Here is a 21916-nt window from a genome sequence, read left to right as displayed (position 1 = left end):
CACCCCCTTTCCACTAGCCCCTCCACCACCACCCCCCAACCCCCGTCTGGAAAGTCTGGCAAAATCGCATCACCTGGGAGAGTGTTAGAAATCTCGGGTCTGTAACAGGATGTGTTGATGATTCCTGTGCACACTAACATTTGAGACCTGCTGGGCTACAAGAAGGGATTCTGGGCAGAGAGGAGCCAACGCAGGCATCCTAAAATGATGTTCTAGCCACCCAGGCCACGGGCGGGAGGGAGGTGATGTTGCGGGGGAGGTTCTAGGGCTGCTGTGATAAAGTACACAAACTGGCTGCTTTAAAACAACAGATTTATTCTTACAGCTCCGGAGGCCAGAAGTCCAAAATCAAGGTGTTTATAGGGTCCTCCTAGAGGCTCTCAGGGAAAGCCTTCGTTGCCTCCCTCCTGGCTTCTGGGGGTTGCCAGCAGTCCCTGCTGTTCCTTGGCTTATAGATTCATCACTCCAGTCTCTGCCTCCTTCTTCACGTGGCATTCTTCCCTCTGCGTGTCTGTGTCCGAATTTCTCTCTTATGAGAACACAGGTCATTGGATTAGTGCCCATTGTAATCCACTATGACCTCATCTTTACTTGCTTACATCTGCAGAGACCCTATTCCAAATAAGGTCACACTCACTGAGGGCTAGGACTTGAATATATCTTTTTAGGGGACATAGTTTAACACACTAGAGGGGGAAAGGTGGGGCTCAGTGAGGTCAGGGGAGAGGCAGGTCCCACCAGTCCTGTGGACACAGGGAAGAGTTAGACATGCAATGGGAAGCCAGAGAGGCTCTTCCTGATCTGGCTAAGAGGATAACGGGTTGAACCAGGCTCAGGACAGATGCAGGAAAATCAACGAGGAGACTGCGGACCTCACGTAAAGAGATGATAGAGGCGTGGAAGTGGAGGTGTGGTGGAGGAGACAGAGAAAGTGGATAGACTTGCATGGTATGTAAGAAGCTCTATTCATAGAAATTGGTGATGATATTTAGATCTATGCGAGGAGGAGGAGCAGCAAGGATAATGATGCCATCATCCATGCTGATCTTTCAACAGACATTTTGGCATATCTGATCAGTGAAAAGTGGGTATGTTATCTCTTCTACGAGGTGGGCAGGTTATATAAATACCCAAGGGCCCTCGTGCTGGTCAAGTGGCTGCAACAGCTCCCATCTTTTTACCAAACAACATCTGCAGATTCCCTTTCACTTGGATGTGCTTAGTGCAGGTGCACAGCCCTTATGGCCATAGACAAGTGACTTGTGGGTGTGGTCGTCCGGGGAATGTGATGCACTGATTGGTCCAGGTCACCTACTCCGCCCTTGCCAGATTTCCACCAGGACAGTGTAAGGTATGTCTAACCTCACTGCTTTCCCAGGACACTCTATCAGTGAAATCTCTCTCCAACATCTATAATTTGCCTCAGAAACTCTGATCTTTATGGTTGACCATTCCCAAGAATCCCTCCAGAGGAGATCCTGGCAGTAAGAATAATGCATTTGGTCTTGGGATCCACTGTGACGCCCTGATCTGTTTCTACTGCACAGAGTCAAGAAGTCACACAGTCAACCCTTCCCCATGCTGTATCTGATCATGTCACTCCCCTGCTTGAAAGTCCCCAATGGGGGCTTCCCACTGCATCAGAAATAAATGCCAATGCCTTGCCAAGCCCTGTGTGATCCAGCACCTGAAAACCCTCTGAGCTCATCGTGGATACAGCCTCCCCACTTTCCCTCCCTTTTGCTCACACTGGCTTTCTTTCTATTCCTCGCCCATGGGGCCTTTGCATTTTGCTGTTTCCCTCAACCTGGAATGCTCTTTCCCCAGACCTTCATGTGGCTGGTTCCTTCCCATCCATTTAGCTCCTGCTCCACCTCCTCTAAGAGGCCCTCCAACTTCATCGATACTCTGCACCACTGAAATGAACAAATAGCAACGTTTAGTCTCATGTGTGCTCAGAGCAGCCTCACAATCCTGCAGCTGGCTTTTGTCCACCTCGCTCTGCATGTGGGACATCCGTGCGTGGGCGCTTTCTCCTCTGCGGTCTTGCGCCCCTCGGCCCCTTTCTCCCCCATCTCTGCCCCGGCATTATTCCGACTCATGTGGCAGAGACACAGTGACAGGGCAGCCTACCTGAAATGGCATCCTCAGGAATGCGGATTGTTTTATTGGCAGTTAAATGTGCGTTATGCTACCTGTGAATGAGGCCATTGTGACATTTAGCAACTGATTTTATTAAACACAGATGTGGGCTGGGCTGCACGTGGAGCAAAGATGCAGGACGGGCTCGGGTGTGTGTTTGGATTGTTAAGATGGCAAAATGGACGAGACGACTCAGTGTCAGCCAGACGGATGTGGCCGCCTCCTCTCTTCCTGGCAGATGGGCCATTTGGCACTGTTGGTTGCAAAGCTGAGCGCTCAGTCTGGGTCCCCAAAATCCTTTTGTTTTCATTCGGGATCAGCTGCTTGGTCCTATCCAAGTTGTTTTGTATTTTTATTTTAACCTTCCCTGAATGCTTTTATCCTCATCAATATTTTTACAAAATGGCGAATCAGTGAAATACTAGAATTCTTGACATCTCCAGTGGTGATTACCAATGCACAAACAGTAAGAATCCCAGCTTACTGAATACTTACTCTGTGCTGGGCCCTGCCCTTATACCTCACAGAAGCCTCCTAATAAACCAAATAAATAAACTATGCTTAGTTCCATTTTATAGGTGGGAACACAGAGGCATAGAAATTTCAACCACTTGTCTATACTCGCCAGGGCAAATAATCAATTACAAGTGGATTCTGTTGTCTTCCACCCACTTCCAGGCCTAAGATCCAAGAAGACAGGGCCCAGCTCTTTCTGGAGATAGAAATCTTGGCACAGACTTGTCACCCGGCAGAGATTTAGTGAATAAATGAGTGAATGCCCAGATAAGTGATCACAAGCCCTGGCCCCACCACTTTGTATTCTAGGTAAAGAAAAACAGAAAAATTGACCTGTGAAGACGGGTGGTTTGTTCCTTTCTGGAACCTGGGCCATGGCTGGGGTAGTTGAGCAGAGGGGTTTCATAACAGACGCACCTCTCTCCCTACTGGGCTTTTTCATTTTATGCAGTAGCTGCTGACTTCTTTTTATATCAGCTCTTTGTATACCACACACGCACACCCAATTACATATCCAGAACTTTTTCACTTGCAGTTCTGATTTGTTTTAAACAATTTTATTTTAATACTGGCCTCAGGAAGACTTAATTCAGATGAACGAACACATGCATTTGAGTGTCACTGTGGACTGAGCACAGTAGGTCCCTTTGTAGGATGGATTCTAAGCAAGAACATTGGGGAGGGGACACTTGAGATTATCTGTGAGGCCTTCTTGGTGCTGCCTGGGATGGCATGTCAGACTGTGGGTGCAGTGAAATCGGGTTGACCTGGAAGCACTGAGGCAGGCAGTGGCCTGTGTCCGGTCCCACAGCTGCTCAGAAGTCAGGGCTGCATGCTGGCTGGGAGCCTGGGCTTCGGAGTCAGGGTGACCCAGGCCTGAACTCTGGCCCTGCACCTCCTAGCAGGGCCTGCTTCCTAGGGTTGTGGTGCAGATGAAACAAGATAAAGCGCGTAAAATGACTGGCCCTGGGGAAGGTAATAAGTGCTCAATAAATGGGGGCTATTGTTGTTAGTTGTCCAACTGCTAATGCCAGGAACAGGCTTCCAGGGTTTCGGATTAAGTTAAAGCTGAGCTCGGCCCAAGAGGAGGAGAGTTTTCATGGTGATTGTCACCACCTCCTTGAAAAGAGGAGGAAATGGAGGAGGCAGCGAGCCCCAGGAGGATGGATGTGCAGAGTCCTCAGGAATCAGAGGAATGTAAATTACAGACAACAGATGAGCTAGTGTGTTAGTCCTCCTATCAGGACAGCAGAAATCAGCAAGAGGGACTATGCCAACTGCTGCGGGGGCGGGGAGACGAGATATGGGAACTGTGGGCACAGCAGGTGGGAATGCGCACCTGGCAGCCATGCCCAGAGCTCTCACCCAGACCCGAGGGACACCGGATCTTGTCCCACTCCTGGGAACACACCCCGAGGAAACACGGGCCCACAAGAGGACAGGTCCAAGGATGTTCACAGCAGGCTTGTGGTGCTGGGAGCGGGCGGAGGGATCCCACGTGCTCTCCCAGACCAGACGCAGGAGAGAGATGGAGAATGCCCACGAGGGAGGCCTGGGCAGCTGCCAGGGTGACAAGTGAAGCATTCTCACAGCAACATGGATGGGGCCTGAGAACTTAATGCTGGGCGAAGAGACTGAAAAGTCATATGAAATGTGCCGTAGAACTTACGGAAATTATATACCTGCCCACAAAACACTAGTGCCCTCTTTTCCAAGAATATGACTAGAATTCTTACCTGTGGAGCGACGGAGAATGAGAGGAAATAAATTTAAAAAGGAGGGATCTTGGTGGACTAATGTGGAAATGTGCCCGTGAACTTGAATGAACCCAACACTAGCACCAAATGTTTTACAGACCAGCACAGGCGTGATGGGCTGCCACCACAGGTGCCTGCCACTGCTGGAGGCACAATTCCAGGGACATAATGAATTCTTCCGTCTGTTGTATAAAATGTGTAATCTTAATCTGCGAGCTCAAGTGGGTAAAAAATAGAAGTGACTTTATTTTCGGCATTTCAACCTAATTTCTATTGTGAGCCACCCTCCCCCTGGGCTGGCGGGAAAGTTTCAACTTTCTGGGCTTTCCCCAAACCCTCCAGAGTTTTGGCCAAGGTTCTGGACTCTTAGTGCCCATGTGTTGTGGTGCCGGGGGCTCCTCCGACCTCTGTCTGTCATTGGGACCAGGCTGCTCCCGAGTTGTCCACTCTCTTGGTCCATGAGGCCCCTCCCAGCCTGGGGCTCTTCACTGCTGTTTCTGCCACATGGTGGGCACAAGAGTCTTTCGTTGTTCTGCCTGCTTAGACCAGAGGTCACAAACTGAACACCCATAGGCCACGCCTACCCTACTGACATGTTTTTTGTTTTGGCTTGTCGAACTATTTTAAATTTGTCGTCTACATTTAAAAAATTGGGAAATTTCATGTATAGCTCAAAATGTTTTACTTCTCTTGAGAAATCAGAAGGCCTGGCTACATTTGACTCACATTTCCAGGTGACAGGGGTTGGCTGGAGCTGAGTACCATTATATCAGTTAGGAATGCTTTTGGCTGCAAGTAACAAAAAACCCAACTATCATTGGCTTAAACCATAATGACATTTATTGTGTATTTAGCAAGAAGTCTGGACCCCAAGCTTGGTTTGGCAGCTCAACTATATCTTCAAGGACCAGGCTCTCTTTATTCTTTCACTCCTTCAGCCTCGGCATGTAGGCCTTTTCTTTTACACTTGTGACCTCATGACCCAAAATAGCTGCTGTAACTCCAGGCATCACAACCTCATATAATCCAGGGAGGAGCCAGCAGAGGAATAAAAGAAAGTCTTTCCCAGAAGCCCCTTGGCCCAAACTAGATTACACGGCCATCCTGGAGCTGCAAGGGAAACTGGGAAAGCAAAGAAAGAAGCTAGCAAGGGAGAAAGGAATTGGAATGCCAAATACTATCCAGTACAAACTGCCACCCCCTTAGATAGAAACTGCGTATTCCAGTTTGCCACAATCCCCACCATCCCCTATTGTTTCCCAATACCGAAGCCCTGTGTCAGTCGCCATTTACCATTGTGCCTATACCAGCTCCTTCCCTCACCCGCTGGGCCTGTAAGGTTTGAGCTCTGCCTGTCTAAGGTCAGCACACACAGCCACCTCTGATTTGGGGGTCTTGCTGCTTTCTCAGCAGCTGTGTGTGGGTACAGAGCATAGAATCCCTCTGCCTAGGACTACTTGTTCACTCTCATCCTCTTTCTCTACCCACCCCTCTCCCTTCCCTCCCACTCTGCCCCATTTCTCTAGCCAGAAGAATTGCTCCTCCCCTCACATTTCTTATTAAGCTATTTGCCCACGTCAATCTGATTCTTAGTTAGACCACCAATGGGGGTCAGTCCACAGGCTGTTACTGGCCTGCAGTACATAAATACCGGACTAGGAGTAAGAGAGAAACTTTCAGGGCAATTCGGTATTGCCCCAACATCCAAGCACGTGATCGGGGACTTGTCTCCCAGCACAGAGTGTAGACAAGCTCGGGGTTGTCTACACACGGTGAACTGCCTGTGGCATGCGCATTGAACTCACATTTTCATCCCCAAAGAGTTAAGCATTTAAAATCTAGTCCTTCCCAGACAGTTTGAGAAGCATTAGCCTTTTCCTTAAATCCTCCCAGACTCCGGGACCTAAGAGCTGATGACTCCTTTCTTTCTGCCCACCTGGGCATCCCATGACAACGGAAGGGAAGTCCCAGTGTTTATCAAAACATTGCCCTGACACGCTTGCCTTCCACCCCTGTTCCTGGACTCCCTTTCCTCCTCCCACTTGTGATTATGTGGGGAGGAGTCACTGATGGAGGAAAGAACAGTGAAATCAAATTGTCCACCGGGGGCCAGCCACAGGGGGGGGGCGTTTTTTCGGCAGGAAGTGAGAAGAAATGTCCGGAAAGCACTCGCCCCCTTGGCCTTTTCTGTAGTATCTCCCCATTAAACATACCCTCGCACACGTGGTTTCCAGCTGTCTAACCCACCCTGTGAAATCTGCTCTGGAATCGGGCAGGCCCTGAAGTGCCCCTGATGGCACACCTGGTGCCAGGCTCAGAGGAGTTCTCCCGCAGGTGGGCGGCCACTCTCTTACGAAGTTACAGCAGGTCCTCGAATGATGTTGCTATAACATTGACGAGAAAAACAATTCCCAGCTGGGGCCACTGTCTGTGGCGTGTGCAGAGCCCCCGCACGCCTGCGTGGGTTTCCCCAGGGACTCCATATCCCTCTCTCATCCCGCAGATGTGCACAGGAGGTGAACTGGCGAGTCTATGTTGTCCAGGGTGAGTGAGTGAGTGAGTGAGTGAGTGGCTCTGTGATGGAAGGGTGTCCTGGCCAGGGTGGGTCCCAGACGCCTTGCACCCTGAGCTGCCAGGATTGGCTCCAGCCACCTCCAGCCCTGAATGGGAATAAGTGGGTTGGAAAAGAATTCTCTCATTTGTTTTTATTTATCTTTCTTAAATATATGTATTGCTCATATTTATCTCAATGTTTAATAGTAGACGTATTTGGGGTCTTTTATTTACAAGTTTGGTGATGCTTTTGTGACCAGAAATATGTCATAGAAACTTAACTCTTGTTTCTGTCAATTAGCCTATGGTCTCATTGGTTTCATTAAGCGTTGTTTCATTATTTTGCATAAAGTCACAGTCTTCAGCTCTGTCCTTATCTAGAATTCATCACATGACTTCACCAGCCACAAGGGGAACCAGGAAAGGTAGTGCTTATTATAATCAGCTATGTGTCCAGCTTAAAAGCAGAGATTCTATTAATATGAAAGAGAAGGGGTGAGTGGGTACGGGGAGACCCCTAGCAGGGCCTTCCACCATCACCTTTAGAAGAGGATGTTTGCTCTGCCTGTCCTTGCCTTCCCCAGCCCTCAATGCCCATTCCACCAGCCACACAGAAGCAAGAAGTCAGCCCAAGATGAGTCATTTACAAAACCCTCCAGAGACCACATACTGTGGCACAAGATTTCTCGGGCCACGTGCCCTCTTCCTCCTGGGTCCTCTCTGGCATGGGATGGCTCTCTCACTGCAGGGGCTCTGTGACTGCCCTCAGCAAACTGCAGTTTGTGCAGCTGTCCATTCTTCAGATGCCCCCGGGTCACAAAATGAAAACAAAGGAGAGGCTGTTTTGGACAAAGAATACCAAAGGGTAGGATGGTGGTCTGTTTGCTTCCAAGCCTGCCCTAAGGCGTCATTTGACACAAAGGGGAAAAAAATGAAGTCGAGTGAGAAAACCAGGCATCCAGGAGACTTCCTAAGGCAGGTGTGTTCCTGAATTTTGGCAGGTAGGATTGCCATGGTAACCAGGACCCCAGGACCTTGAATGGAGTAGGCTGGCCTAAAGCTCTGCCAGACGTGTCTGGACAGGCCATTGAGGATAGAATGGGATTGCAGCATGCCACACTGCTGTGGACAATTCTGTGGTTTCTGGGCCTGAGACAGGCCCCCATGTAGTGGACAGCAGGGGAGAATGCCCAGGTGTGGCCATGTTTCTGGTTCTTGTCTCTTTACCTGGCTAATTCCTGCCCATCCTTGAGAAACCATTTAGATGTCATTTCCTCTAGGAAGCCTCCCCTGGCCCCGCCCCTTCCCCAGTTGGCATTATAGAACCCTTCCCTGCACCCCCCAAGTTCCCAGTGAAAGCACTTATTAGCAGCTTACTGCTCCACTACCTTCCCAGTGCCTAGCATATAACCTCCTCATCCCCACACTTGGTTAGAGTTTATCTTGTAGATTTGACCATGGAACCATTTCAATATTTTATCCTATATAATAAAAGGCTAATAGGCAAATTGACTGAACAGCAGAATAACAGGTTGCTATGACATGCACTGACCACCAGAGAGAAGACACTCAGTGCAGGAGCTGCCCCCTGGTGGTCAGTGTGTTCTCACAGGGGGAGCACTGCTCAGCCAGAAGCTGGGCTCATGGCTGGCGAGCACAGTGTCGGTGGCAGGAGCCTCTCCCGCCTCCGCAGCAGCATTAAGGATGTCCAACTCCCAGCTTAGGCCCGCTCCCTGGAGGCCGGGCTGAAGGACCCCCACCCCTGAGTGCACAAATTTCGTGCATCGGGACTCTAGTATCATTATAAAGCACATTTGAAAAAGTAATTCCACAAATTTGATAGCGAACTGTTATGAACCTAATTGTATAGGGATGAGAAAAAGTAGGGTTACAGTTGTTTACAGTAGGTTCATAGTAGGTTTATTTATTAATTACTGTATTAATTATTTATATTACTTTCATATGAAAACTGTAAACCTACTTTTCTCCAACCCCTATATATTGAGTTGGTGACATAACTATACAGAAAGGAGACTTTATTTACCCATATTTTTATCTTTTTCCTTTTCTTTTTCTTTCTTCCTGATGCTTCAAGATTCCTTTTGTTTTTAAACCTCCTGTTTCAAGAACTTCCTGCGCCCATTCTTTCAGGGTAGATTTGCTGTGACAAGTCTTAATTTCCCATCATCTGAAAATGTCGTGGTTTTCTCTTCTTTCCTGAAGGATATGCCTTCTGGATATAAAATGCTGGGTTGATATAGTACTTGGAAAATGTTGTGCCACTTCCTCTGGCCAATAGAAATTGACAAGCTTATTTTAAAATTGACATGTGAATGCCAAATTTATACATAGAAGCCAAAACAATCTTGAAAAATAAGAACAGAATTGGAGAACTTATACAACCTGATTTCAAAACTTACTGTAAAGCTACAGTAATCAAGACAGGAAGGAATTGGTATAAGATAGATACATCATAGCACAGAAGAGAGAATCCAAAAATAAATTCTCACACTTATTGTCAATTAATTTTTGGCAAAGGATATACTCTTTACAGTGGTGCTGGAACAACTGAATATCCATATGCATAATGGTTACTTTAGACCTTTACCTCATACCATACACAGAAATTAATTTACATTAGATCATACCTAAGTAAGAGCTAAAACCATAAAATTTCTAGAAGGAAACATAGGAAAGAATTTTAATGACCTTGGGTTAGGCAGCAAAAGCAAGATCTATAGAAGGAAAAATTGATAACTTAAAAATTTGGTTTTTCAAACTGAACTACCAAGCAAAATAGAGACAGACTCATAGATAGAAATCAAGCAGACAGCTGGGAGGTGGGGGAGGGGGACAGAGGTTGTGGAAGTGGAGGGATTGAGCAAAAAAGTAAAAAGAGAGAGAACTCATGGACAAGGACAACAGTGTGGTGATTGAGGGGGTGGAGGGGAATGGGTGGAGGTGGAGGAGGACATAGAAAGGATAAATAGGGATGGGGGAATAAAATATGTAATTTAAAAAAATGATTCATCTAATTTTTAATAAAAAAACTTTTGTTTTTCAAAATACACCATTAAGAAAGTGAAAAGACAAGCTACAAACTGGGACATAATATTTTCAAATCATATAACTGATAAGAACTTGTATCCAGTATATACAGGGTGTCCCAAAAACATGTATACAGACTTTAACAACTTATAGTTCAATTGATGTTTCTTTCTTTTCAGCAAAACTAAACTTTGAACAAAGGAAATTCATCCTAAAATGCTACTGGAAGCTTGAAAACCCAGTTGCAGTACATTTGGGGAAAATGTATACACACTTTAACTGCTGATAACTCAGTTTTCACTCCCTTTCAGGTTTAGCTGATTTGAAATAACTAAGCTTTGAACAGAGAAAATTTATCCACTAGACTTTTTTATGGGGATACATTAAAGATAAAGTTTACAGTACAGAACCAGCAACAGTTGACAAATTGAAGGCACACAAATACCAAACTAAATTATTCTTGATGTTTGTGATTCTGTTGCATGCTATCGCAGTGCCTAGACCAGAATGGTCAACAGTTTTAAAAACAGGTTCTAATAAAAAAAAAGTATTAATTTCTGTAGATTCTTTTAAATTTTTAAAATGAAATATATGTTAATAAACACTGATTTTATAATCACTCAAAGAATATATACATTTGGGGGGAAATGATATATATATGGAATTCTTACAGCTCAGTAATGAGGATAAACCTAACTATTTTTAAATGGGCAGAAGATTTGAATAGGTCTTCACCAAAGAAGATATACTCATGGCTCATAAACATAAAAAAAAATGCCCAACATAGTTAGTCATTAGAGAAATGTTACTTAAAACCACAGCAAGTTACCACTACATACCTACTAGAAAAGCTATAATAAAAAAAGACTGAAAAAGGAAGTGCTGGAGAAACTGGAAGGTAAAATGGCATAGCCACTTTGGAAAACAGTTTGGCCCTTTCTTAAAAAGTGAAACAAACTCATCACATGACTCCACAGTGCTACTCCTAGGGATCTGTCCCAGAGAAATGAAAACGTATATCCACATAAGGACGTATATGCAAATGTTTATAGCAGCATTTTCCATAATAGCCAAAAACTAGATGTGGTGTTTCCATACTGTGGAATGCTATCCTATATAATAAAAGGCTAATATGCAAATTGCCCCCTCGACTGGGAGTTCGGCTTGGAGTTTGACCAGGGGGCGGGGCCAGCCCGCCAACTGCCTGCAGCCCCTCCCCCCAACTGGCAGGCCTGCTCAGCCTGATGGGGCAGGCTGGCTGGACCCCACCTGTGCACGAATTCGTGCATTAGGTCCTCTAGTTCAGCAATAAACAGGAATGAACTGCTGATATACATTACGACATGGACAAACTTCGAAAGCATCAGCTAAGGAAAGAGGCCAGATACAAACACATGTGTATGGTCCCATTTCTGTGAAATTTCTAGAAAAGGCAAAACTCTAGTATCAACAAGAGATTAGTGACTGCCTGAGGCTGGAGAAGGGAGTGGGGGGGGGGGGGACTGAAAATAGCACAAGGGAACTTTGGAGTGATGGTAATGTTTTAAAACTGCGTCGTGGTGACTTTAAAAATCATTCAACTGATACTTCAGATTGGGGGAATTTCACAGCATATAAATGGTGCAAAACAAAACTGCAGCATTATTTGCAATAGAAAAATGTGAAGCAACCCAAGTGTCCGTCAGTGGATGAAAGGATAAACAAGATGTGGTCTATACATACAATGGAATATTGTTTAGCCTTAAAAAGAAGGAAATCCTAACAAGTACCATAACATGGAGGAAACTTAAAGAGGTTATGCTAAATGAAATAAGTCAGTCACAGAAGGACAAACACGGCATGATAACACTGATAAGAGGTACTAAAGCAATCAAGTTCATTAAGACAGAGTAGAAAAGTAGGTGCCAGTGACTGAGGGGAGGGTACATGGGGAGTTAGTGTTTCATGGGTAAATAATTCAGTTTTACAAGATGAAAAAAGTTCTGGGAATGGATGGTGGCGATAGTTGCCCAACCATATGAATGCACTGAATACCACTGAACTGTACACTTAAAAATAGAAGGGTAAATTTTATGTACATTTTCCACATGATTTTTTTAAATAAATCATTTTTAAAGCTTCATCTCATTTCTTTATCACCCAGTTCTTTGATGAGGTATTATTTATTTTGTTCATTGATTGAGAGAACTGGGGTTCAGAGAGATTTGGGAACTTGCCAAGGTCACAGGTTCCATCTTCCCAACATGTTGGACCTCGAAGACCACACCTTTCCGCAGCATCCTCCTCCTCCCTATCTCCCTCTGACTGTAAGAAACCTCATCTGCGCCCCTGTCCCTTTTCCCACAGGAACGGCAGGGATCTATCAAGGAGCAAATGGACTGACTGGCGCAGCGGGGTTCGGAAGTGTGCACCAGGTATACCCACCAGATGTTGTCTCGGTTCTTTCCTTTAAAAGTCCCCTTAAATCAGGGCACCCAGAATGCCTCCTCCTGCCCATGACCCCCACCAGAAATCCATGTCTTCTTCCCAGGTTTGGATACCACAGGAGAGACTGTAAATGGCCATTGAAAGGATACAGGGTAGAGGCAGAGAAATTGGATGACAGGCGATATTCTATATTACGTACTGACCTGAGCCCTAGACACCCACTGACTATTGAATCTAGAATGTAGGGATGCAAGGTGTCTGCTCTTTCGCAGATCTTGGGCTTCTCCAGGGTGAAAGCATCCCAGTGTGGAGTGCCCGGCACACAGTGGGGGCTTTATAAACGCTAGCTTAAATTGAACTAAGTCAGTACTTTAAAGATGAATGCTGGCTTGTAGTTTGATTCCCGTGGTTTCACTTTAGAGAGTGAATTCAGAATTGACCTGCCCAAGGTGTACGGGAACACTGTGTTATCTGTGCACCTTTGCTCTGTCTAAACTTATTTCAAAACAAAAGATTAAGTCCTGGCCCATTTGGCTCAGTGGATAGAGCATTGACCTGCAGACTAAGGGGTCCCAGGCTCAATTCCACCTACTTCCTTTGCAGGCTCAATCTGGGCCACATGCGGAGGCAACCAATAGACATATCTCTCTCACAGTGATGTTTCTCTCTCTCTCTCTCTCTCCCCTCCACTCTCTCTAAAAATCAATGGAAAAATTATCCTCAGGTGAGAATTAACCACCACCACAACAAAAAGATTAACATGCTTTCAGGCTAGTGTTAAAACTACCCGAGGTAGAGGGCCTTTAGGAATATTTAACATATTTAAATATGGGGGATGCGCTATTTCTCCAGTGAGCTGAAGAATATAAATGACTTCAGCCTTGGAATATGTGAAAATTAGTTCACATATTTTTGTGTTATTTGCACTATAATGTATACATAGATAAATTACTTGTACATAAAAGAGTAGTTTTTAAGGCACAGTTCTTTACCACTCAGAGTAAATACTTAATTGGTTGATTTCACCATGGGAGCTTGTCAGAAATGCAGATCTCTAAATGCCACCCCAGAAATTCTGATTCAGTAGGTCTGTGAGGGGCCCGAGAAACTGAACGTCCCACGAGTTCCTTGTAGGTTGAGAAGCACTGGTTTCTGGTGATGAAGCAGAGGTTTGAAGCAATGGCTGCTATGGAAGAGTTGGGAGGTCTGGTTGGCTTGAGCAGAACTTGGTAAAAGAGGATTGGCACTCTTTGATTTGCTCTCCAAGTCTCCCTCATAGAAGTTTCTGGGTCCCTAATACCATGTAGGTATCTGCACCCCTTATGAACCTAAAATGTCACTTAGTCTCCTGCGATGTGGGTGTGCAGTCTTTATTACTCATTCATTTATTCTTTACTATCCAGTATTTATTGAGAGCCTGAATGTGCCCATCGCTGTCCTGGGCGCCAGGCATACAGCATGAGCAAGACAGATGCTGCTAGGCCACACCCATGTCCCTCAGGGTGCACCTGCTGACCTCCAGCTGCCAATCTCTGTATTCCTGGGTTGTTTTCTAGAACCAGTGCATGGGCCAGGCAGGAAGAGCCAGGGAACTGATATCCCCTGGGAGCAGCTCTCAAAGACTGGCTGGAGTTGGCGTCTGAACAACCCAGCTCCCTTGCTCCTTGGAGAGATCCTTCGAGATGTGTATTTTCTATCATCCCAGCATTTCCCCAAGAGAATCCACTCCAGTCCCTACCTAAAGCCCCTGGATTGGCTGCTTTCCCTTTTCCCTTCTCTACCTTACTTCCGCACTCCCCAACTGGTAATCTTTCGTCCCATCCTCCTCTTGAGGTCTGCCTCTGGGGCAAGTCCCTGCCCTCGTAGAGCGTTTATTCTGATGGGAGACAAAGAGAGTAGACCCATCCCACAAGGCCCCTCGCCTTCATCAGCCTGTGACTGGGCCAACTGAAGGGCCAACACCAAACCACCTTTCTCACTCGCCACCTGTATGTTTCCCTTTCCAGGACTATCCTTCCTACCCTGGTTTCCCTCAGAGCCAATACTCCCAGTATTACAGCTCGTCCTACAACCCTCCTTACGTCCCAGCCAGCAGCATCTGCCCTTCCCCCATCTCCACGTCCACCTACGTCCTCCAGGAGGCATCACACAACGTCCCCAACCAGAGTTCTGAGTCGCTTCCAGGTATGTACAGTCACTGTCTGTGGACATTCATGGCTGTGGTCTGAACTCTTACAAGAAGGAGGGACTGGACATAAGTGTCAGTTGTAATGAACTGGTCACCCAAGGGCTAAATCTAGTCTTCAGATATATTTTGTTGGCGTGTGTGTGTGTGTGTGTGTGTGTTGCGCCCATATTTAAAAGTCAGAAATTTTTACCTAAAAATTCTAATTTCAACCTATGGAACCCACCTAGATTATGAGCAACACTTGGGAGAGTCCATATCCTGGCCCTTTGGTGATGCATATCCCTGTGCAACTAACTCATCAGCCTGTGGATTCATTTGTTCCACAAGTCTTCTACACACATGTCTTCTCTTTTATGAGATGGTTTGGGCTTATCAACATTAAATGACTGACAGTAATAAATCATAACATCCAAATGGAAAGAAATATCATTGAGTTTTGGTTTTGTGTGTGTGTGTGTGTGTGTTGTTTTTTGTTTTTGTCTGAAACCTGCTGATGCTATGGAGCTCTGTAGAGCTAAGCTAGCATGATGGTGTGTGGACATTCATTCAATAAATATTAATTAATATTTGATGGTTAGAGAAAGAATACCTCTTTGTTTCCTGGGGTTCTTTGTGCAATTGTTGCTTTTAGCCCTTGTATTTTTCCTCCCTGAGGGTGAATTAGATATCCATGAGTTGGCGTTACATGGACACAATATGGCCAAGCATTTTTAAGTCAACTTTTGAGGAAATTTAGGGCTTGAGCATTGATTTTGGCCATTGGTATCTTATTACAAAGTATTTAATGAATGTGTCATATCTATTTAGCAATTTCCAAAATGCTTCCTTTGAAGGGTGTGAAATTTAACAAACTTTTTTTGGTCATAATCTTGAAGTATCTTGGACCATCCTGCTTTTCAGAATGTGGCCTCCCCAAACCGGCTTCAGAAAGGAAATATAATCAGGAAATCTCCAAGCAAATTCCCCTTTCTGTAATTTGATGGGGAACTGGATTCCACAGGCTTACTTCACAAGAATTTGAGTTAAGTGGGAAGGTCATTTTCGTTCCCCATCAGAAGGGAACATAAAGGCTCCTTGTGTCTCTTTGAAATTTTTCTTTATTGTTCTTCATTTATCCCTTGGTCTAAAGTTCAATGATAAGTGGTTGAGATGGTTTTTACTGTGAGTCTAATAAGCACACATAAAATCTAGTGACATAAATAATTGTCAGCTACAACCCAGATCCCATGTCTTTTCCCCAGTGTTCGTCATAAAGGAAGAGCATTGCGCACATACACACACACCCAGGCACTCCACTTTCCCATAAAAACTCCACTTTTGGAATTATTCAGGATCTCCTTGAGTGGCTGGTTCCAAGCTCCAGAGGCTCGAGAGGTTTATGTATTACAGCTAGATCTCGCTCACTCGCACGGCCCGACACTCATCTCCTCCCAACCCCCAGCCCCCAGCCCCGCTGCAGTGCACTCTGCATGGACATGCACAACAATTTGTAGATGATTGCAGGGCGATTTGCTGATGTAGAGGGCAAAACCTGAACATCTGATGTTACTCAAGAGAAAAGACAAATCAGTAGTGTGGCTTCAGAACTTTTTTCTTTTAAAATCTTTAAGTATGATACAAATTATCTTAAAGGAAGTGGGAGGATTTTTTTAAACTTCTTAGATCATTTCCTTTAGTCAATAGGAGAAAAGTTTTTTAAATCTCTGAAGAAGAAGAAACTTGGAAGCTCCTCCATGCAGTTTGGCAACCTCTAACAACATTAAAAATGTGTGTACTCTTTAACCCAACTTTTCTACTTGTAGAAATTTATTTTAAAGATAAATTCCCACATAGGTCCAAAGACGTAAGTGAAGAGGATATTTATTGCAGCAGCATAATAGCAAAAGACTGGAAATGACATTAACAGGAGCCTGGTTAAATAGTTCATGGTGCATCCACCAGTGACATTCTATACATCTCTTAAAAAGAATAAACTAGAGCCCTGGCTGGTATGACTCACTCAGTTGACTGGGCTCTGTCCTATGCACTGAAAAGTTGCTGGTTCAATTCCCAGTCGGGGCACACACCCTTTGTGTGGGCTCAATTCCCAGGGGGCGTGCAGGAGGCAGCCTATGGATTGTTCCACTCTCACATTGATGTGTCTCTCTCCTTCTCCTTTTCTCTCTTCCTTTCCTCTATCTCTCTCTCTCTAAAAATCAATTTTAAAAAAAATTTTAAGAGTAAACTAATAAAAATAAAGAATTTTTTTAAAAAAGAGTAAGCTAGATATATCTACACTAACATGAGTCTCTCTCCGAGTGACTATGAGAGTTGGAAAAAAGCAACGTGCATAACTATGTGTATAATATGATCCTGGGGTCTTTTTAAGTATAGTTTAATACCCATATTTGCATAGGAAATTTCTGGAAGGTTTCAAAGGCAACAGTTAACATTTTCTCTGGAGAGGGAATTAGAGGAAAGAGGAGACTAGATGTTACAGACAGTCTGTAGTCCACTCCATTCTACAACAGCAAAAGACTTTTTTTTTAAGTACACATGAGACATTTACCAACATAGACATATTCTGGGCTTTAAATCAAGTTTCATTACGTTTAAAAGGATTCAAGTCATATAAATAATGTTCTCTGAAAACAGTAGAATTAAATTAGAAATAAATAACAGACATGTTTTTGGAAAATTCCCAAATATTTGGAAGGTATATAACACACTTTTAATAACCCATTGTGTGGTGGTTAATTTTGTATCAACTTGACTGGGCTAAGGGATGCCCAATCACAGGTAAAATGTTATTTCTAGGTATTTCTAGAAGAGATTAGCATATGAATCAGTAGACTAAATAAAAAAAAACATCGCTCTCACCAATGTGGGTGGGCCTCATCTAACCCACTGAGGGCCCATGTAGAGCAAAAAGGCAGAGGCAGGGCAGTCTCACTCACTTCTTGAGGTGGGACGTCCGTCTTTCCTTGACCTCAGACATTAGGGCTCTAGGTTTGCTGGCCTTTGGACTCCAGAACCGACATCAGGGCCCTCCCGAGTCTCAAGTCTCCAGCCGCAGATGGGGAGTTATGCCATCAGTTCCCCTGGTTCTTAGGCATTTGAACTCAAAACTGTGTGATTTCGTTTGTTTAAAACTATAGCAAATGCAAACTAATTTACACTGAAAGAAAGCAGATCAATTGTTGCCTGGGCAGAGAGGAGGAAGAGATTACAAAGGGATTATAAGGAAACTCTTGGAAGTGCTGAATTTGTTCATTATCTTGACTGTAGTGAGGGTTTTATAGATTTATACATATGTCAAAAGTTATCAAATTGTGCACTCTAAATATATGTGATTTATTGTATATCCATTTCAATAAAGCTGTTAAATAGTTTTAAAAAACATAAAAAGGGAAAAATAAAAAGAGTAGAATGACTCCAAGAAAGGTTTACATACATTGCTCTAGCCTGTGTACCTGACTGTGACCTTGAACTTTGACCCTTCATTCTCAAGGATGTATAATGTGTGGAAAACGACTGGTTATTTTGGCACCTCTAGTAAATTGGCCTTACAGTTACTTTATTTAGACATTTCTAGGTAGCTGCTGTTTTCCCCACTTTTTAATAATGTTTGCTTGGATTTTAATGGTGTCTACAAATGTTTTCTAAGCTCCCATCCTTAGAACTACCAAGTCAATGAGGATAATAAACCTTATTTACGTGACTCTTAAGCATCTGTGAATATGTTTACTGTCTGTTCCTCATGGTCCAGAAGAAAGTCTTTGCTAGATCGATGTTTGGGAACCTCTGATGCTGTATCCTGAAAATGATGGGGAGTTGGAGACAGCCCAGCAGTCCTGACAACTCAAAATCACGTCTCTTCTTACCATGTTCTTAGTCTGCTAAGAAGTTTTATAAATATTACATAAACAAAGTTCAGTCCTCAGGGTTTTGGAGGGAAATAATCCTTTCAGGGTAGGAAAAAGCTCAGTCCATTGCCAAGTATTTTAGACAAAAGCATTTCCCCCTGATGATCCAAACCCTGGCAATTATGGAAGGGGAAGTGGAGTCTATATTTGGGAGCTAAACAAGCAGCTGGACAGTGAGAAAGTGGGATGGGATGTCCTCTAAGGTTCCATGCTGGTCTACAGTCTGTCACTCTAGTAACAAGGGCAGGCCCAAGTTTTAGCTCCGGCTCTATCATTGATTTGCAGGGTAACCACAGACTTCCATCATCTCACTAAGCCTTAGTTCCCTCATTAGTTAAATAAAGATAATGAAGTATAATTTTAAAAACCATGTATTTAAAACGTATGTGCTTAGCCCGGCCATTGTGGCCCAGTGGTTGGGCTTGACCCATGAACCAGCAGGTCATGGTTCGATTCCAGTCAGGGCACATGCCCAGTAGGGGCATACAGGAGGCAGCCGATCAATGATTTTCTATCATCATTGATGTTTCTCTCTCTTCCTCTCCCTTCCTCTCTCTGAAATCAATAAAAACATATATTTTTTTAAAATGTATGTGCTTAAAAAAACAATACAACTTGGGTGCTGACTTTGGGACCTGAGTCCCAGGAGGGTGCTGCTCACTTATTGGGGTCCTTAGACCATTGCCCAAGGGCATGAGCGTGGCAGCCTCTCAACACCCCGAGTCCAAAAACACCATATTGATGAGAAGCACCCAGTGCCCACCCTCTGTCCTGCACCTTCTGACTGATCCTTGCATGCATGTGGGTCAAGTTGAGCATTTCCTAATTGCCAACCCTGTATTGGATGTATAGAATCTCATTTAATTCTCAAAGGGACAAGTCTCTCAACAAGTAAAGCTTAAAGGAGCAAGCTGCGTAGGGACAGGAACATAGAGAATTCTCCAACACCCCCATTAACCCCAAGGGAGGGGGGTCTCTTAATGGTAGAAGAATTTGAGGCCCGGCCACATATAAATATTACTTTTCTTCCTCTGTTAGTGTATTCATTCCCCCGGTGGCCTCACCCCCACTTTACTAAGATCCTTGTTCAGATGCCCGCTTACCCACGAGGCCTTCCCTGACTAGCCCCATATAAATCAGTCACCTCCCACACTCCCTGTTCCCCATGCACTTTGTTCATTCTCTGTAAGGCATGTCCCCACCTGGCACGTTATATATTTACTTGTTTGTCTAACGTCTCTCCTCTCTCTAGAATGTAGGTGCTATGAGAATCAGTGCCTGAAACCGTGCCTCCTCAGTAAATGTTTGTTGGCCGAATGAATGGGCAACTTAAGAGCCTGACAAGAGTAATTTTGATTCTACATGATCTTTGCCTTCGAAGCTGCCTTTGGGACCTACCGCTTTGGCGTTTGACAGTTCTGGTGTGCTATTTCCTGGGAGGAGACTCTCAGCCAAGCTCCCCTTTCCTCCGCCAGGTGAATATAACACACACAATGGACCTTCCACGCCCGCAAAAGAGGGAGACACAGACAGGCCGCACCGGGCCTCCGACGGGAAGCTCCGAGGCCGGTCTAAGCGGAGCAGCGACCCCTCCCCGGCGGGGGACAACGAGATCGAGGTAACTCCAGCTGCCGCTGACGCGGTGAATGTAATCTCCATCTGTGGCCTGAACAGAAGGGCAGGGGACAGGGTTCTGTCCAAGTTCATGGAGGAGAATGGCCATTTGCATTCACAAAGCCCAGTTACAGAGAAAAGAGCCCTTGGAGGGAAAGTGGGGAAGAGTTGGGCTGGCCATAGGGAAACACCATTGACTGACAGGCTAGGGAAAGTGCCCTGAAGATAGTAAAGAACAGCGTGGTTTTCCAGCATAAGCAGCAGCAGAGTCCTCAGGGACGAGTGCAAACCCAGCCTGCTGGGCCCCACCCCCAGAGTTTCCAATTCAGCAGATCTGGGGCAGGGCCTGAGAATTTGTATTTCCAACAAGTTCCCTGATGCTGCTGGGTTGGGGACCACACGCTGGGAGCCCCTGATACACACGACAATGGGCAGTGGGCCTTCCCAGCTGGGTCAGAGTGGTTCTTAACCCTGGCTACACAGCGGAATCACCTGGGGTGCTTTTACAATATAGATGCCCAGGCCCCACCCCAGAGTAATTAAATAGACATTGCAGGGAGTTCTGAAAGCTCCCCTAGTGGTTCCAATACGACCTAGACCAGCGGTTCTCAACCTGTGGGTCGAGACCCCTTTGGCGGTCCAACGACCCTTTCACAGGGGTCGCCGAAGACCATCCTGCATATCAGATATTTACATTACGATTCATAACAGTAGCAACATTACAGTTATGAAGTAGCAACGAAAATAATGTTATGGTTGGGTCACAACATGAGGAACTGTATTTAAAGGGCCAGAAGGTTGAGAACCACTGGCCTAGATATTTTTCTGCCTGGAGACAGGAGGCTGGCTCGGATGAGTGCGCATGGTTCCTATGATTCTGCATTTCTCAGTGGTTCTCAGCCTGGGCTGCACCTGGAATCTCCTGGGAGCTTTGAGAAATCTTCGTGCTCAACCTGGACCCCAGCTCAATTAAATCAGCCTCCCTGAGGACGGGACCCAGGCATCGGGATTTTAAGCTCTCCGAGTGATTCTGGCGTGTGCCCCAGGCTGAGAACGGCTGACGTAAGGGATGCACCAATCTTTATTCTAATAAAGCAGGTGTAGGGTTATTGGTCAGGCACTGACATTTGCAAAAAACAAACAAACAAAAAAAAAAGCATCAGAGAGGAAGAAAGTACAGAGGCCAAATGGATGCAAAAAAAAAAAAAAAAAGATAGAGGCAACTCTTATCTGTCAAGGGAGAAAAATGAGCATGTGCAGTAGTTTGTACTTATTTGCAAAAGGCAGTCATTCGTTGGCTTGAGTGTGCCGTAGGAATGGGTATCGTATTTCAAAGACAGTGTCAGTGCCAAAAACTCAAATGCATCATCATCATCGTCACATCCCTATTCCTTATCCAGTCCAATTCACGTAACAGCTACAAAGCTCAGCCCGCACATTCAGATATGCTACGAAAGACCATTTTCATCATTTCTTTAATATCAAGGTAATTTTGACCCTGAGTCCCCATCCCATCTGGGTAGGTAGGAAATACCATCTTATTACTGGAGCCCCTCCCCTCCCAGAATTGTGTGAGAACTTCGGGGTCTAAGAGGTCTCAGGAAACAGAAGAAGAGCTTCTAATGCCCAGGGTGGCTTGGCCACTGCCACCCTCCTCACTGCCAGTGCCTGCTGTGGTCAGTGCCAGTCCACCACTCTCTGGGGTTTCCGTGCTGTACATCAGGCATGGAAATGCTTGTTGAGGACAAGAACCTTGGACTATGAGC

At 45.2% G+C, this 21916-nt stretch overlaps 1 protein-coding gene across 1 annotated transcript in view; it reads left to right on the top strand.

Annotated features, from left to right (window-relative positions):
• Positions 1-21916, top strand: part of EYA2 (EYA transcriptional coactivator and phosphatase 2) — a 145613-nt gene that overhangs the window by 53099 nt on the left and 70598 nt on the right. Inside the window, exons 5-7 of the mRNA XM_006773526.2 lie at positions 12363-12430; positions 14450-14627; positions 20012-20154. Coding sequence (XP_006773589.1) covers positions 12363-12430; positions 14450-14627; positions 20012-20154 — 389 coding nt within the window. The remainder of the gene's footprint in view (positions 1-12362; positions 12431-14449; positions 14628-20011; positions 20155-21916) is intronic.

This window comes from Myotis davidii, unplaced genomic scaffold, assembly GCF_000327345.1.
Source record: "Myotis davidii unplaced genomic scaffold, ASM32734v1 scaffold827, whole genome shotgun sequence".
Classification (NCBI taxonomy): Eukaryota; Metazoa; Chordata; class Mammalia; order Chiroptera; family Vespertilionidae; genus Myotis; species Myotis davidii.
This window is presented reverse-complemented; position numbering and strand designations above follow the sequence as displayed.